This window comes from Littorina saxatilis, linkage group LG12 (genome assembly GCF_037325665.1).
Source record: "Littorina saxatilis isolate snail1 linkage group LG12, US_GU_Lsax_2.0, whole genome shotgun sequence".
NCBI classification, from domain to species: domain Eukaryota; kingdom Metazoa; phylum Mollusca; class Gastropoda; order Littorinimorpha; family Littorinidae; genus Littorina; species Littorina saxatilis.
The window spans coordinates 40114485-40132875 of NC_090256.1; the positions used below are offsets into that span (position 1 = coordinate 40114485).

General features: G+C 43.1%; 2 protein-coding genes across 4 annotated transcripts in view; one reads left to right on the forward strand and one right to left on the reverse strand.

The window, feature by feature from the left end:
* The window catches only part of LOC138981933 (leucine-rich repeat flightless-interacting protein 2-like), a 54969-nt gene extending 50224 nt beyond the window's left edge, over positions 1 to 4745 (reverse strand). For all 3 annotated transcript variants that reach the window (XR_011460741.1, XM_070355108.1, XM_070355107.1), the window contains exon 1: positions 4326 to 4745. Coding sequence is in view for 2 of the 3 variants with exons in the window: in XM_070355108.1 (XP_070211209.1) it covers positions 4326 to 4397 (72 nt within the window). In the remaining variant the exon portion in view is untranslated. The remainder of the gene's footprint in view (positions 1 to 4325) is intronic.
* Positions 4746 to 11141: 6396 nt separating this feature from the next.
* LOC138981306 (boophilin-H2-like) lies at positions 11142 to 16578 on the forward strand. Its single transcript, XM_070354170.1, has 4 exons — positions 11142 to 11356; positions 12677 to 12837; positions 13675 to 13810; positions 16328 to 16578. Exons 1-4 carry the CDS (start codon positions 11287 to 11289, stop codon positions 16492 to 16494), a joined length of 534 nt encoding a protein of 177 aa, XP_070210271.1. The 5' UTR covers positions 11142 to 11286; the 3' UTR covers positions 16495 to 16578.
* The last annotated feature ends 1813 nt before the right edge of the window (positions 16579 to 18391 follow it).

Genomic DNA, 18391 nt, shown 5'->3' on the forward strand with positions numbered 1-18391 from the left:
CACTGCCTTTGCCATGAGCGGTGGACTGACGATGCTACGAGTATACGGTCTTGCTGAAAAATGGCAGTGCGTTCAGTTTCATTCTGTGAGTTCGACAGCTACTTGACTAAATATTGTATTTTCGCCTTACGCGACTTGTTCTGTTTTCTGTAGAAGATAACATACGTGAACATGTTTTGATTTACATTGTATCTGCCATCTACCACAATGAACTGAATTGCTGATTGCGTTGGTTCGAGTGACACGAAACGAAAATGGTGTCAGAAATACGAACGTAATCTAAAACAAGCCACACTATTAAAATGCAGGAAAATGTAACTAAAATTTCCCCTTCAGAGCTTTCTTTATACAAACTCGAAGAAACTTTAAGTCAATCACAAAAATATCAACTTTGGTTCAAGAAAAGGTTAAATTTTCCTGACGTTCGTATTGAAAGACACCAAGAAATGTCGGCAGAGTGGCGAGAATGACGAACGAAATCCACTAAGTTCAGCATCAATTTAAACAAATGCTGGTGATTTTGGATAAAACAGGAACAAAAGTAGTTGCCTGTTGGGTAACTCAGCAAAATCAATTAGGGATCGATGATTCTTGAAGTTCGTCTGTCTGAAAAACTCTTGAGATGTCGTAAGTTTGCGCGAAACGCCAAAGACACGAACAACTTCCAGGTCAAAATACCTCCTCTCAATGCATTGTGGTAAAGGTGAAGGCCATTTATTCGTAATCTGTGGAAATTTCCGCAGTGCATTGAGTCGATTGACATTCGTTCGTGTGCCTGTGTCGACTTCGCGTTAGATTTTGGAAGTGCAAAAACGTAAGTAACGCAGTGACGCAAAACGTCGGATATTGCCTTTCACACATTATTTCACAACCCTAGGTCTTCTGATTGCTTTTATTTGTGCTAGATTGTGTCATTTTATTCAGTAACTTCCAATTATCAGTGGAAATATCAAGTTGCATGTGAAAGATATGATGATGGTATGGACTTAGATCAGCGTGTGAAGTGAGACACGAAGCATTACTTACAGAATGCAATTTTTTCGTCCACGCTAACGACACATTATACGGTAAAGAAAGAAAATGAGCATATCTAATTGTTAAATACACTTAGTTTGACCAAAATAAATACAAACATGACACTACAAACTGCTTCACTTACCATTGTGCTTTGTCAAACAAGATCACTCATTTTTGTCAGGTTTCAGTGGCCATTTTAAGTTGTATTTTCAATGGAAAATAATCAAAAACAAAATAACCATCAACAGAAAAAATAATCTGTAAAATGATATTAATTCTTTATTCTCTCTTTAATCACAATACAACAACATTAACAACCAGAAGAAAACAGTTCTTTGCACAAAAAAATCCAGAAAGTGGCTACCATTCATTTTGTACTTTTTGCTCAGTATTGTGCCTGACCTCATAGGACAAATGTCCTAGCTCTTCAGCATCAATTGAGGTCTAACGAATGACGTCTCACAACGTGCGCGGTCGTCCTTGGCGGTCAAGAAAGCCGCGGGCGCCGCCGCGATCATTGCGCAGACGACACTTCTAGACCGCCATTATTTTTTGTGCGCATCACGTGCTCCACATAAATCGGCCGGAAACGAAGCAATTGGGAAACCTGGATAGGACATTTGACCGCTTTCCCAAATTTCAAAAGGACGTCAGAATTTTTTCATTTTCAAGAATGACGCACGCCGTGTTCACAAGGTGACCCTAATGTAGCACAAGATGCTGTTGAATAGCCAAACGTGTTCAGCTTTTGTTGAACTTCGGCGCGGCAGGCTTTATTTTTATTTTTCGGTGGCATAGCTCAGTGCGCTTCGTCAAAATGTCTCGAACTGAAAGCAAAGGCAGACGCAAGACTTAGTCAGTGGGAGTTGTATCCCATACTCCTAACTTTAGTGTGCTAACAGTGCTGCAGACGGGTGTCTTCCAAACGCAAGATCCGCACTGCACAACTCCAGTGCACCTGTACGCGAGAGTGCTTGGTCGCTTTTTGAAAATGTGTATCTTGAAAGGAACATTAACGAATATTGCGCTGTCCGAAGGAATTGAGTTCTTAATCTTATCGGACAATGCCAGCGCTCAGTTCAAAACGATAGGACATCTGACCGCCATGCGGCTATGTGAATCGGACATTTGAGCCTCTTAATCGGTCTATGTCCGATGTCCGACGCCTAACGACATCCCTGATGTCCTATACATATTTCATGCAAGGGGACATATGTCCTAATGTTTTTGTCACAAAGTGGTGATTGTCCGATTATGCTTTCATTTGATCCGGACATTGACCAGGGTTCCACATAACCCCAAAAGTCAAGGGTATTCATACCCTTTTAGGAAAAAAGTAAAGGGTTTTTATACCCCTTCCAGATTTTTCACAGGGAATTAATGAGTGACAATCGGTGTATCCATCAAATGTCATTTTTTCCCCATATGATTGCCCGTTTTTGTTCTTTTGTTTTGCGAGGCATTATTTTTAGCAGGCGACAGCACCGGATAGGCTAAAGCGAACAGTGCCATCGAGATGATCAGTTTAAAGATATCGCGCAGTTTGAGGACAAGGGAGGCAACCTCTGCTTCACGGCGTGTCAGTGTCGACAGAGGAGTGGCACGAACACGGCGTGTACTTTAGTGGTCTCAGTAGAGCAGGCGGCCTGCATGCTGTTGCTTGTAAACTAGCAAAGGCTATACCCTTTCAGCGTTTGACTCGTACCTTTTTTACCTCTTTGGAAGAAAACAGTTACGTATTTATACCTCTTCAGAGAGCATTTCGTACGTGATTTGGAGGGTCAAAGGGTATTATACCCTTAATTCTACATGATGTGGAACCCTGATTGTCAGTACTTTTCAATTTACAGTAGTTTGATTTGCTATTTTATCGATGTTCTGCAAAGCGATGTTTCCCCCGCGCGTGGCTTCGTTTCAAGCTGGCCGACTTCATTCCCGTGGGTGTCACACGACCCAAAGAAGCAACCGATGTTTTGCACGAAATGTCTGCAAACAGGCAAGTCAAAATTTGTTACCGTTGGCTGTTCAAATTTCCAAAATTAGGCGCTTACCTATCACCAAGAAACTAAATACCATGCTGTTAGTGTTAGTGTGCAAGTGCCATTTCACGTTTTGTTGCGAGAAAAAAAATAATTCCTATTGATTTATTTTTGTTCAAGACAAATGTCCTATGACTTTTGCATTGTCCAGGACATGTCGACATTTGTCCTAGATGCCACCTCTCATGGATGTGAGCCCCTGCCTGGCTGGGTGCTCTGTAACTAGTGTAAGTGTAACAGACTTGTCAATTCTTGAGCCACAGCCCAGAACAGTACTGAAAGAATACAGTGGACGCCGCTTAATAAAACCGCGGTTAATAGAGCCAGCCGCTTATAAAAGCCGATTTCAGACGGTCCGGATTTATCACTATATCTTATGTATTAGAAAAAGCCGGTTAATAAAACCAATCCTCCGCTTATTAAAGCCAGTTTTCTCAGAGAAATCACGTAGTTTGTGACTAAAACTCACATTATCTTGTTCTGATGTGGAAGACGACCAACAAACAAACACTCATAAAATCGTTCTTCTCTGACGAGTAATGGTTCGTGACGGTGACAGTGAAATTATTGATGTACCGAAGTGATCAAAGTACACGTACATGTACATAATTAAAACAAAAGTTCCACATCCTTCGTGAAGTTTTGTTTAGATTCAAACAAGTGTAAATGACGAAAGAAAGTGACTGAGTGACGTAAACAAAAGAGATTTTTTTTCTTTCGAAAATGACGTATTCCTGGACCGCCGGTTAATAAATCCGCCGCTTATTAAAGCCATTTTTCGTCGGTCCAGAAGTGGTTTTATTAAGCGGCGACCACTGTACTGAGAGCATCTCGTAAGTGTTTTTTGGTACATTTTCTATTATAGGACTAGAGTGCTCCTGGCCTTACAGTATGAGTAACAGTTTTTGCTGTTCTTAAAAGTCCATCATTTTTGTTGTCTATGCCCTATATTTTGGATTAGCCTATACAATGATACAAGTACAAGATAGTGTCGTTCACACTGAAGTTCGACCCCCCCCCCCCCCCCCCCCCCCCCCCCCCCACCACAGTGACACTTTGTAGAGTTTGTACTTACCGAGGCCAACAATGAAAACAGTGTGGGTACTGGAGATCTAAAAAAAAAAAAGCTGACATAGTTTGCTTTTATGCCATAAGTTCATTGTAATGTATAAGGGAGACGCTCACACACATGGCAATAATCAATGCCACACCAGAAACGTCTAACTCGAAGATCCAGACTACTCCCGATCAGTTCAGTCAGGTACTCACCTCTTTAGAAATATCCGTCAAGGCTTGATCCTCCGCAGAATACTGCCGGACGTTTGGCCGCCTTCTACTCATTGTTAAAGTCTTGTAATGGGCACACACCACACAAAGAAACAGTCAGAAAAGCAGATGTTTCTTAGTCCAACAGGAGAAATGCTCATACAGACGAGGGCTTGCTGTTCGTCGTACAAATCTGTTCCACACCCCCTGGCAGCCGACACCAAACGATTTTACACTTATAATTCCGCAGCAGAAATGTCTCGCGAAATTGCTGATCGAAAATACAATGTTACAAATCCCATCAGTATTCCAAAGGTAGGCAATCTAACTTTTATGACTGGCGAATCACCCATCTTAGCGTTCGGCGAGTATCATCTTCCTCCATGATAAGTCTTCCTCCAATTAACACCCGGATGTCAAGATCGCTGCCAAAGCGCATGCGTCAATGCTGAATTATTAGAAAATTCAGATTGGGTTCATAACGAAAGTACAAAACGCAAGTTCTTCCCTGTGTGTCCCGGTTTTCTAAACAAAAATCTGTCGTTAGTTTCTACATTACCCGTGTTATCATTCTATGGCTTGGTTCTCGTTTTGTTGCAGTACATCGCCTCTCTGAACGTTTGAGAGCTCTGCGGCCATGCCGAGGAATTAAAAAACAACCGTGACTGGCAAAACTTACGCCGCAGACACCGTGACGGCACCGTACTGGCAAACACACACAGTCAGGTGCACAAACACACACACGCACAAACACACACTGACACACGCACAACTCAGTTGAACACCATGCACACTGACATACACACAGACTGTGACAGTGCACACACACACTGACTCACACGTACATACATGGCAAACACACACACACACACACACACACACACACTGACACGGCACACACACACACACACGGCACACACACACACACACACACATACACACAAAACACACACTGAAACACGACATACACACACACACACACCGCACACACACGGCTGTGACACACTGCACTGACACACCGACATGCGTGCGAGCTTAACAGTTTCAGGAAATCTCAACTTGATTTTCATGCAGCTTATTGCAATCCGCTGTCACTGAATCGATTTTTTTTTTTTAAAGAGAGAGAGAGAGAGAGAGAGAGAGAGAGAGAGAGAGAGAGAGAGAGAGAGAGAGAGAGACAAGACAAGACAAGACAAGACAAAATCTTTATTATCGAGGGTAATAGATAAGCAAGAATATTGCTTTTTTACATCCAGCCCTCGCCCTAATATAGGGTCAACAAGAACAGAAAACAATAGAGAGAGAGAGAGAGAGAGAGAGAGAGAGAGAGAGAGAGAGAGAGAGAGAGAGTAGTCCAAGGGAGGTAAACCAGAACATTGCCTGAACCAACGTAGTATAACGACGTTCTATTGTCCCCTGGAATATTACTTGAAGGTCAGTGTTGGCCGTGCCGACGTCGACCACTGGCACTGAAGAGAACTGTGGGGATCGAAGCCGTCGCGGTGTCACCACTAACAGCCCTAGGTCGTTAGTAAACCCAGGGGCGGATCAGTTCGTTTTATGGGGGGGGTTTCCAAAAGTATATTGTGAAGATATGGGTGTGAAGGCGCGAAGCGCCGAGCAGACGCAGGGCCGGACTACCGGGGGGGTTATGGGGGTTGCGCAACCCCCCCCCCCCCCCCCTAGCCTGAACATGTACCTTACTTATTTAAAACATTTTTTATTATTGCTTATTTTATGCCGTTTCATGCAAGGAGCGACCATTTTCTTATCTCAGAATATGACCTACCCATCAGCTTCAGGGGGCTTCGCCCCCTGACCCCCACAAGGGGCTCTGCCCCTTGACCCCGCCCAGGGGCGGACGAGGGTGGGGGGGTTTCTAGGGTTTCCGGACCCACCTTATAAATATAACAAGAAGGGCAAAGCCCATACGACTCACATGCTTGACCTTCTGCTTTACACATTTTTCCTACCAAAATACATGTGACCTTGACCCAAGGTCAAGGTCATCCAAGGTCATGCAACACAAAGCTGTTAATTCAAGACATAGGAAGTACAATGGTGCTTATTGGCTCTTTCTACCATGAGATATGGTCACTTTTAGTGGTTCACTACCTTATTTTGGTCACATTTCATAAGGGTCAAAGTGACCTTGACCTTGATCATATGGGACCAAATGTGTCTCATGATGAAAGCATAACATGTGCCCCACATAATTTTTAAGTTTGAAACAGTTATCTTCCATAGTTCAGGGTCAAGGTCACTTCAAAATATGTATACAATCCAACTTTGAAGAGCTCCTGTGACCTTGACCTTGAAGCAAGGTAAACCAAACTGGTATCAAAAGATGGGGCTTACTTTGCCCTATATATCATATATAGGTGAGGCATTCAATCTCAAAAACTTCAGAGAAATTGGGAAAAATGTGAAAAATAGCTGTTTTTTAGACAACATTTATGGCCCCTGCGACCTTGACCTTGAAGCAAGGTCAAGATGCTATGTATGTTATTTGGGGCCTTGTCATCATACACCATCTTGCCAAATTTGGTACTGATAGACTGAATAGTGTCCAAGAAATATTCAACGTTAAAGTTTTCCGGCCGGACGGCCGGACGGACGGCCGGCCGGCCGGACGGACGGACGGACGACTCGGGTGAGTACATAGACTCACTTTTGCTTCGCATGTGAGTCAAAAATATAAAAATATTGAATGAGGTATGCATTTCTTTATTTTACATTGAGTTTCAATTTTGGGGGTTATAATCAGTGACAAAATCTGCTTGAAACTGGTAATGATCATCCTCAGAATGCACCAGATTGCACCATTTTGCATCCTTTTTTCAAAATTTTCCGGGGGAGCATGCCCCCGGACCCCCCTAGCAAGCTAGGCGCTTCGCGCCGTCGGCTCGGCGCTTCGCGCCTTCACACCCATATCTTCACAATATACTTTTGAAACCCCACCCCCCATAAAATGAACTGATCCGCCCCTGCCGCTAGGGGGGATATCCCCCTGGACCACCTCTAGCGACCCCACCCCCCCCTCCTCTTAGCCTAGTCCGGTCCTGAGACGGCGCAAAGCGCCTAGCTTGCTAGGGGGGTCCGGGGGCATGCCCCCCCAGAAAATTTTGAAAAAAAGGATGCAAAATGGTGCAATCTGGTGCATTCTGAGGATCATTACCAGTTTCAGGCAGCAGATTTTGTCACTGATTAATACCCCAAAAATTGAAACTCAACCCAAAACAAGAGGCGAAGCCTTCAAGGCTCCCGTAAGAAATCAACAAACAGTGACACAAACTCATCCGTCACACACACACACACACACACACACACACGCACACACACACACACACACACACACACACACACACACACACACACACACACACACACAGTTAAAACTAACGCATCATATCAACTCCATGTATAATTTTCAAAAGAAGGCAAACAGATAAAATGACTGTGTATTTGTTGTTGGTGCAGTTGTCCTTCAATGAGATCTTGTGCAATCCTCACACACACACACACACACACACACACAGGCACTGTGTTCATTTGCAAATCTACCATCAGCTTATCTGTCTTTTGCACTGCAGACACTAAGCAATAGGTACCTGCCATGTGGCCACTTTTTCCACTGCTGTCCTCAGTCCCATACTTTTCATCAAGACTTGTCACCATGCCGAGTGGATCTAAATTCGGAAGTCTTCATGTGGCTGAGGCATATCTGACATAGCGTCGATCTTGTAGGTTAACCTCCTTTCTGAAACAAATGGCAAAATGCGATTAGTTATGATGACTACAACCTACACAAATATAAACAGTGTTTTTAAACAGAATAGTCAGGTTATACAAGCCACTTTACCTATGCAGCATGGTAACCCTACAATATGCGAAACATGTCAACTGACTGCAGCAGCCTGGTTCTTAAAATAATTCTGACGGTCAACACAACCAACACACTATTCACATTCCATTTTAAGGAACAACGGAGGTACTCTCTGAGGGTCTTGTTTAAATGATAACGATCAACTCAGGAGGGAAAAAACAAGAGAGGAAAAAAGAAACCACATCAACCGCAGAAAAATACAGAATCACTGTGACACATGTCATGTACCATTATTTACAAACAAATGCCACAGCAAGCTTTGTCTCAAAATTCTCATTCTACCTTCTGTCCGAAAGAATCTAATCTTACGTTGTACTGCCTTGAACAAAAATGCCAACAAAGACAAGAAAGCTGTTGCAAGGTAAGCTTACCAAACGTTACATAGCGAATCATGATAGTGCGTAAACAGCAAACAGTACAATCAAAGAGAGAATCGAGTCTGGAATGAAACGCGATACAGATCTAGCATTCAAAAACTGTCTTTCAAGTTCAAGGAAGTTGTTGCAAGGTAAGACTTAGACAAAACCATGACAGTGCATGTTTTGAATCTGAGGAAAACATCGTGATCATTTTGACTTTGAAAACAGATTCATTCCGTTTCCTTATATCTGCATGTTCAAGTAAATGATGGACAGTTTTTTTCGGGCAGAGTAAGTTAACTTGAGACTCTACTGCAAGTCTTGAAATTCACATAAATCGAACCACGAACAATTAAAGACATCCAAACATTACAGGCACTTTAGATCAACTCATTTCACTAGAGGTGACTGCCTAGCACTGTGTTTGACATCCGTGTCTGCTGAAATAAAAAGAAATTAAAACAGTAGGTGACACGTTATCAGAGTGGGAGACACTAGATCTGTCTCTGTACTTACCGGGATACGGCTGCCAGATCGACACTGCGCTTTCGACAGCTCTTCCTCGCGTGGACATTGGAAAAACGCTGTGCAGATCAAATTGTAGGAAATCTCCCTTTGGTAGCTTCTTTATTTACTTTTCTGGAGCTTAGAAACCGAACAACATGAAGTCGTCTTCCCCGAATCGGCGAATGCAGAAGTGAGAACTGGAGAAGTGAATCTATACCACAATCCTTTGCGCGACCCCTGACCTGGTCTTGACTTGTACCCCTTCAAAACCCCCCACCACCCGTTTTCTTTGGATACATGCCGACACAATGTTGATCATTGCTTCAATATTTTGAAGATGGTGCTTGAAAAATAACCAGGTGAAATGAGTATTTTGGTGTTTAGTCAAATGTTAAAGTTTCTACCACAGACATACATACGCACACACGCACACACACACACACACACACACACACACACACACACACACACACACACACACACACGCACAGACAGACAAAGTTACGATCGCATAGGCTACACTTACGTGAGCCAAAAACACAAAAATATTTTTTATTTTTTGGCTGGGGGGGGGGGGGGGGGGGGGTTCCGGAAACCCCAGAACCCCCCCCACCCCCACCCCCTCGTCCGCCCCTGAAACCCGTCGTTTGCTTTAACAACCGGTCACTGAGTCGAGTACCATCAATATTGCATGCCACCTTCCACTGACTAACTTCAGTTAGTTAAGCGGCCTAGTAAGTTAGTGAGTGAGTGAGTGAGTGAGTTAGCGAGTGAGTGAGTTAGTCAGTTAGTTATTGAGTGAGTCAGTCAGTCAGTCAGTCAGAGAGTCAGTCAGTCGATCAGTCGGTCAGCTACTAGTTAGCTAGTTACTTAGTTAGTTAGTTAGTGAGTGAGTGAGTGAGTGAGTGAGTGACATGATGAGTGAGTGAGTAAGTGAGTGAGTGAGTTAGTGCGTGAGTTAGTTAGGCAGTCGTTAGGCAGTTCGGATATTGAGTTAGTTAGCCTGTTGGTTATCTATTTATTTGTTTGTATCTATATATATATATATATATATATATATATATATATATACGACTAGTGTCTGTCTGTGTGTCTGTGTGTCTGTTCGCGATGCACGGCCAAAGTTCTCGGTCGATCTTTTTCAAAGATGGAGACCGTATTCAGCTACACCCCGGACACAACCTCATCGATGAGATATTTCAACACGTGCTCTCAGCGCGCAGCGCTGAACCAATTTTGGTTTTTCTGTAGATCCACTATATCCATTCCCAGTAACTCTTCCTTATCTTCTCCAGTGTTTTGTTGTGCGCGTTTATCTCCCTTCCTTCGTGTGGCGTCAATCCATATTCCCGTTACTACTTTACTATTTTTAGAAGGTCACTGCACGTTACTATTTTTAGATCTCCTTTCCTTCGTGTGGCGTCAATCCATATTCCCGTTACTACGTTACTAATTTAAGAAGGTCACTGCACGTTACTATTTTTAGATCTCCCTTCCTTCGTGCGCCGGCGAAGCCGGCGTACACCCGGCAAAGCCGGGTCCCAGGCACAGCCTGGTATTCGGCTCTACTTCTTCCCGGCGAAGCCGGTACCCGGCGAAGCGGGTAATCATCTAGTATTTAATATTTGAATACGGCTGATTATTGGAAGTTATCTGTACCAATCCTTACCCCCAGACCACGTCCCCGCAAACGTATTAGGTCTCTGACTGAGATTGGCCACACTCTCAGTAACCCGGCCTACCCCCGCAACCTCTACCCACCCTCAGTCTAAACAGACATATTGCACGCACCTAGTTCCAACCGATGACACGCTTTTGAGTCACGAAGGTCATCTATGGAGATAAAACATACAGGTTCCCTGGAAATCCACAAACACGACCCGCCCCAAATAAAGACTCACTCTCTTTTAAGAACTTTTTTTCTCATACATTCTGTTCATAACCTCTGTAAATTCATCCCCATTTTAAGACTCCCTCCTTTTTAAGACCTGATTTTGTCATATGTTTCTGGAGGTCTTAAAAGCTGGGTTCCACTGTATTACCTACGACTACGAACTCAGCTCTACTCCTGATCTCACTGATTCAACTACTCAAATCGTTGTTGTTATTCGGATACTGACTGGTTTGAGAGACTGACTAAAGCACGGTCATTGCGCTGCTGTTTTAATTCCTTGCACGGAACCATAACTATCAAAACAGAAAAGGATAGACCATGGCCGCTTACTTATTCAGAGTCACTATTATGGTTCTTCTGTGTTGCGGCCATGTGCTATCCCAAAAAGGTAGGCTCAGTGACGCCAGCTTTAACTATCTTTCCTCTTTTGTTCAGTCAAAACTCTGTGTGTGTGTGGGCCGTTGTGTGTGTGTGTGTGGCGGCCGGGTGTGTGTGTGTGTGTGTGTGTGTGTGTGTGTGTGTTTCGTGTGTGTTTGTGTGTGTGTGTGTGTGAGTGTGTGTGTGCGGTGTGTGTGTTTGTGTGCAGTGTGTGTGTGTGTGTGTGTGTGTGTGTGTGTGTGTGTGTGTGTGTGAGTGTGTGTGTGTGTGTGAGTGTGTGTGTGTGTGTGCAGTGTGTGTGTGTGTTTGCTGATGACATTAAACGAAAAGAGTCTCTTCAGCAGGTTCATCCTTTCTGGTTTTTTTTTTCTTCTCCTTTTTGTTTTCTCTTTCTTCTGTATTTTTGTTTCTTATTCTGAACACGACAAGATTAGATAACTTACATTTCCTCCCGAATTGTTTTACCTCTGACCATAACTCATTGTGCCTAACGACAGCGGCAAGATCACAGAAAAATGACATGCTATTAGGCCTATGTATTGCAAGCAACAGGTGTACGTACTTGTATTTAAGTGACGCCGGCTCATATGTTGCACCTCCAATGTAAATTCGTGTAAATGTAGCATATACAGTCTAGCATTATGATTTTAAACATAATCTTACCAATATTGCTTTTCAACGGTTTTGGGGAGTTCAAAAAGCATATACATATTGTCACATACAGTGCAACCTCCCTTTTAGACCCCTACAAATGTGGGAAAATCGGGTCTTAGAAAGGAGGGTGTACACTACATTGGGGTGTGCACGTTAAAGATCCCACGATTGACAAAAGGGTCTTTCCTGGCAAAATTGTATAGGCATAGATAAAAATGTCCACCAAAATACCCATGTGACTTGGAATAATAGGCCGTGAAAAGTAGGATATGCGCCGAAATGGCTGCGATCTGCTGGCCGATGTAAATGCGTGATGTATTGTGTAAAAAAAAATTCCATCGCACACGGCATAAATAAATCCCTGCGCCTTGAATATGTGCGCGATATAAATTGCATTAAATTTTTTTTTTTAAATTAAAAATAAAAAATAAAATCCCTGCGCTTAGAACTGTACCCACGGAATACGCGCGATATAAGCCTCATCATATTGATTGATTGATTGATTCAAATGGAGGTAAATCTACAGGTTGGGAACAGTTCGGAACATCTGAAAAATCAAGGTCTTCAAAAGGGGAAAGCCTAAAATGTGGGAGTCTTACAAGAGGGGTTCCACTGTATTTCATTTATTTTGAAAGTAACTTGTCTCATTACTTATGACGGTGGTCTATTTTTTCAGACTGCAATCTGTCAGCAGTAACGGGGCCATGTGAGGCGTACTTTCCACGCTGGTTCTACAACGCAGGCACACAAAAATGCGAAGGCTTCATCTACGGGGGTTGCGGAGGAAACGCCAACAACTTTCTGTCCGAGGCGGAGTGCATGACAGCTTGCGGCCATTCTTGAACTCGATAGCATAGTGTCTCTCTTTTATGTGTGCAAGAAATTAAATGGAGGGCATCGGTTGCTGCATTTGCTTTCTTGTTGTTGTTGTTGTTGTTGTTGTTGTTGTTGTTGTTGTTGTTGTTGTTGTTGTTGTTGTTGTCGTTGTTGTTGTTATTCTTGTTGGTGGTGGTGGAGGTGGAGAGGGTGATGGTGGTGGAAAGCAGACAGTTACAACATGTGGTGACTACTGTACCGGGGTCATTTGTTGCACATGCACACCGTGCACGTACTGACACACACATACGCGCACTCACACACACACACACACACACACACACACACACACACACACACACACACACACACACACACACACACACACACACTCGCGCGCGCTCACCTTCTCTCCGCTCTCACACACACACACATAGACGTACACAGACGTACACACACTTGTAGCAATAGTAAATTGTGCACTGAACAGCATTGTGTCATAACATCAGTTTGAATATTGGGCAACAAGACAGAGACCGATCGACAGAGAGACAAACCGATGAAAGCAGACAGCCAGTGTCAGTGCATACACACACACACACACACACACACACACACACACACACACACTGACACACACCGTTGACACAAACACACACACACACTGACACACACACACACACACCACACACACACACACACACACACACACACACAGCTCCGTACTGGTCGTTGTGTCTGTAAGTCTACAGTATTCGAGCCTTATGCCAATGTCACGAAACTTTTTAGAAGATAAGGGTATTTTGGCCGCCACTCCTGAATCGCACTTTAAACAGTCTGTTTCCTTTTGTATTTTAAACAAGAATATTCTTGTCAGTTTGGTGCTTCTTTCGTATCTATCTCGGGGCAGACATGAATGGAGTGACGGCCACATTCCTACTTCTTGTCGTGTGTCTTTTTTGCGGACACGTTCTTTCCAGTGACTCCTTGACAGGTAAAGGTAACATTATGTCTTCAATCCGCGTTCTTTCCAGTGACTCCTTGACAGGTAAAGGTAACATTATGTCTTCAATCCGCGTTCTTTCCAGTGACTCCTTGACAGGTAAAGGTAACATTATGTCTTCAATCCGTGTTCTTTCCAGTGACTCCTTGACAGGTAAAGGTAACATTATGTCTTCAATCCGTGTTCTTTCCAGTGACTCCTTGACAGGTAAAGGTAACATTATGTCTTCAATCCGCGTTCTTTCCAGTGACTCCTTGACAGGTAAAGGTAACATTATGTCTTCAATCCGTGTTCTTTCCAGTGACTCCTTGACAGGTAAAGGTAACATTATGTCTTCAATCCGTGTTCTTTCCAGTGACTCCTCGACAGGTAAAGTAACACTATGTCTTCAATCCGTGTTCTTTCCAGTGACTCCTCGACAGGTAAAGTAACACTATGTCTTCAATCCGCGTTCTTTCTAGTGACTCCTTGACAGGTAAAGTAACATAAAGTTCAATCCGAGTTCTTTCCAGTGACTCCTCGACAGGTCAAGTAACATTAGCCTATGTCTGCAATCCGCGTTCTTTCCAGTGACTCCTTGACAGGTAAAGTAACATTAAGTTCAATCCGAGTTCTTTCCAGTGACTCCTCGACAGGTCAAGTAACATTATGTCTGCAATCCGCGTTCTTTGCAGTGACTCCCTGACAGGTAAAGTAACATTATGTCTGCAATCCGCGTTCTTTCCAGTGACTCCTTGACAGGTAAAGTAACATTAAGTTCAATCCGAGTTCTTTCCAGTGACTCCTCGACAGGTCAAGTAACATTGATATATTATGTCTGCAATCCGCGTTCTTTCCAGTGACTCCCTGACAGGTAAAGTGACATTATGTCTGCAATCCGCGTTCTTTCCAGGAACTCCCTGACTGGTAATGTAATACTATGTCTGCAATCTGCGTTCTTCTTTACCTGCTCAGTATTGCTATACTTGTAATTCACATTCGTGTTTTACTAAACCATTCAATTACGTATACCACAAAAGTTAAACTCTAGTAAAATAAAGTGGCGGAAAGTTTTGTGAATTTATTAAATTCAACCAAAGAGATTAAAATTATTCGAGTATTACATACTGAGGGGAGAGAAACCGACAGACAGAGAGTGAGAGAGAGAGAGAGAGAGAGAGAGAGAGAGAGAGAGAGAGAGAGAGAGAGAGAGAGAGAGAGAGAGAGAGAGAGAGAGAGAGAGATAGAGAGAGAGAGAAGAACAAGAACAAGAACAATTCTTTATTTAACGAGGGTAGAGTAAGTAGTGATCTGATTTTTTACATCTGGCCCTCGCCCTAAAGAGGGACTAGTCTAACAGGGCCGGACTACCGGGGGGTTATGGGGGTTGCGCAACCCCCCCCTAGCCTAAACATGTACCTTACTTATTTAATTTTGTTTTTATTATTGCTTATTTTATGCCGTTTCATGCAAGGAGCGACCATTTTCCTATCTCAGAATATGACCTACCCGTCAGCTTCAGGGGGCTTCGCCCCCTGACCCCCACTACGAGGGGGTGGGGGGTGGGTTCTAGGGTTTCCCCCCCCAGCCAAAAAATAAAAATATTGAATGAGGTATGCATTTCTTTATTTTACATTGAGTTTCAATTTTTGGGGTATTAACCAGTGACAAAATCTGCTGCCTGAAACTGGTAATGATCATCCTCAGAATGCACCAGATTGCACCATTTTGCATCCTTTTTTTCAAAATTTTCCGGGTGGGCATGCCCCTGACCCCCCTAGCAAGCTAGGCGCTTCGCGCCGTCGGCTCGGCGCTTCGCGCCTTCACACCCATATCTTCACAATATACTTTTGAAAAAAACCAGTCATAAAATGAACTGATCCGCCCCTGCCGCCAGGGGGAACATCCCCCTGGGCCACCACTGACAACCCCCACCCCCCCCTCCTCTTCGCCTAGTCCGGCCCTGTCTAACATTGCTAAAGAATATAAGCAAGTAAAGAAAACTACTGCTACATGATTATAATAAAATGAAAGTAAGAACATATCATCAATTTACATACAATACATTGCTTAAATGAAAAATCTAAGTTCATTTGACATGAGTTAAGAATTATAGAGTAGATTGCACTGACGCAACAAAGCTGAGAGAGAGAGAGAGAGAGAGAGAGAGAGAGAGAGAGAGAGAGAGAGAGAGAGAGAGAGAGAGAGAGAGAGAGAGAGAGAGAGAGAGAGAGACTGAGAGAGAGAGAGAGAGAGAGAACAAAAAACTGTGCACACACACGTACGCACGCACGCAAGCACGCACACACACACACACACGGCACACACACACTCACACGCGCGCGCCGCACGCACGCACACACGCACACAGACGCACTCACACACACACACACACAAACACACACACACACACACACACACACACACACACACACACACACACACACACAGAAAATGCTTTGTCTTTGGTGCAACACAATGTAATTTCAATGCTTTGATTGTTTCTGGCGCTTGTTGTGTAATTTTCAGACTGCCGTCTGTTGCTAATAGGCGGGCCATGCGATGCGTACTTTCCACGATGGTTCTACAACACAGGCACACGAACATGTGAAAGCTTCATCTATGGAGGATGCGGAGGAAACGCTAACAACTTTCTGTCCGAGGCTGAGTGCACGAAAGCCTGCGTCAATATGTGAACTTTATTGTTTGTATGATTTCCATTTCTTGTGACTTGACGCTATGCATGTCACTTGATAAATACTTCGGATGTTGCTAAGAGATTTTACCTATTTCTTTTCCTTTATGTTTGAGTGCGTGTGTGTGTGTGGATGTGTGTGTGTGTGTGTGTGTGTGTGTGTGTGTGTGTGTGTGTGCTTGCGTGCGTGCGTACGTGTGTGTGTGTGTGTGTGGGTATGTATGTTAGTTCCTCAATGTGTAACACTATTATTTAACCAAGAGGCAAGGTCCACAAGGTTCACGTAACCATCAAAGAATTCCATCCCCGAGAAACTCGCGGCAGATTACAATTCTCATAACTTCAGAGAAGGGTAATCGAAGTTAGATATTGAACCCAAAAGTAATCTCCTCAACCATTTTTTGTGTGTTTTTGCTCACGGGGATGGCAAATGCTGACCAACCCGTTCCCATTACTCTGTTCAGATCTATCCAGTTACCCCACAAGAGATGTCGATGAAAAAAACACATATGGGACACAAACGCTTTTGACTGAAGCTTGCAGATAACAGTATTTGATCACGTATTTCTTAACATTGTAGAGTTTAAAAAAAAACACCAGTGTTTCATGTTCTGTACGTGTTCACAACCGGACAGGCATTGTTAAAGACATATGATACCGATACTTGCACAGTCTGGCGGCGACCTTACGAATAATTTTCCACTACTGATATTACAGTCACCGAGACAAACGTTATTCTCAAAAGACTGTCATTTCCTCAGGAGACATGCATACCTAGTAATAATAATAATAATAATAAATGAGCATTTATATAGCGCAACATCATAACTTTATAATTATGCTCTTTGCGCTTGACACATTTAAAATTAAAACACAGTTATACAAGCATTTACATCTACATTCATAGTCAACATGTAAACGCTTAATTAAAAGCATACACCATCAAAGATACATTACACAAGATTCTTCCACTAACTAAATAATAAAAACATGAATAAAATAGGTAGTGAAAAATCACTAAAACAACAAATAACACTAAAATTAAAACACAGTTATACAAGCATTTACATCTACATTCATAGTCAACAACGCTTAATTAAAAGCATACACCTTCAAACATACATTACAAAAGATTCTTCCACTAACTAAGTAATAAAAACATGAATAAAATAGGTGGTGAAAAATCACTAAAACAACAAATAACACTACATGTAGCCTACTGATGGACTGAGAAAACAAAATCAGGGGTTGTATTTCCTGAAGAGGTGCGTTTTAAGTGCTCGTTTGAATGCTTGGGGTGACTGAGAGTGGCGGATGTGAAAGGGGAGAGAATTCCATTGTGTGGGTGCGCAGAAAGTAAAAGTGCGTTGTCCGTATGTTTTGGTTTTGGTGTGTGGAAGAAGAGGCACGGAGTTGTCTTGCTGGAGAATAGACGGTGAGGAGTTCAGAGAAGTAAGCAGGAGACGAGCCAGAAAAGAAGTTAAAGCAGAGGGTGGACAGTTTGTAGTCAATGCGGGCTTGAATAGGTAACCAGTGCAATGTGTGAAGAAGTGGTGTTGCGTGATCTCGTTTTCGTGCTTTGAGAATGAGGCATGCTGCCGAGTTTTGGACTTTTTGTAGTTTATGCAGGAGGTACAGAGGACAGCCAGAGAGAAGAGAGTTGCAGTAGTCAAGTTTAGAAAGAACAAAGGCACAGACAAGACTTGAGAGTGTTAGTTGTTTGAGAGGAGAGTGTGTGGCGAATGGTGCTGATCTTACGAAGCTCAGCAAAATAAGCTGCTCTACAGACTAAAGATATATGTTTGTTAAGGGTCATGTCAGATGAAAGGGTGAATCCAAGGTTTCTAGCTGATGGTGAGAAAAGAATGTCGGTGTTGCCTATTTGAACAGAAACAGGT

Excerpts from the sequence above, each read along its gene's own strand:
- LOC138981306 (XM_070354170.1), top strand. The coding sequence starts at position 11,287 with ATGGCCGCTTACTTATTCAGAGTCACTATTATGGTTCTTCTGTGTTGC. Across the intron at positions 11,357-12,676 it reads CCATGTGCTATCCCAAAAAG|ACTGCAATCTGTCAGCAGTA; the intron begins GTAGGCTCAGTG and ends CTATTTTTTCAG. Across the intron at positions 12,838-13,674 it reads GCATGACAGCTTGCGGCCAT|ACAAGAATATTCTTGTCAGT; the intron begins TCTTGAACTCGA and ends TTTGTATTTTAA.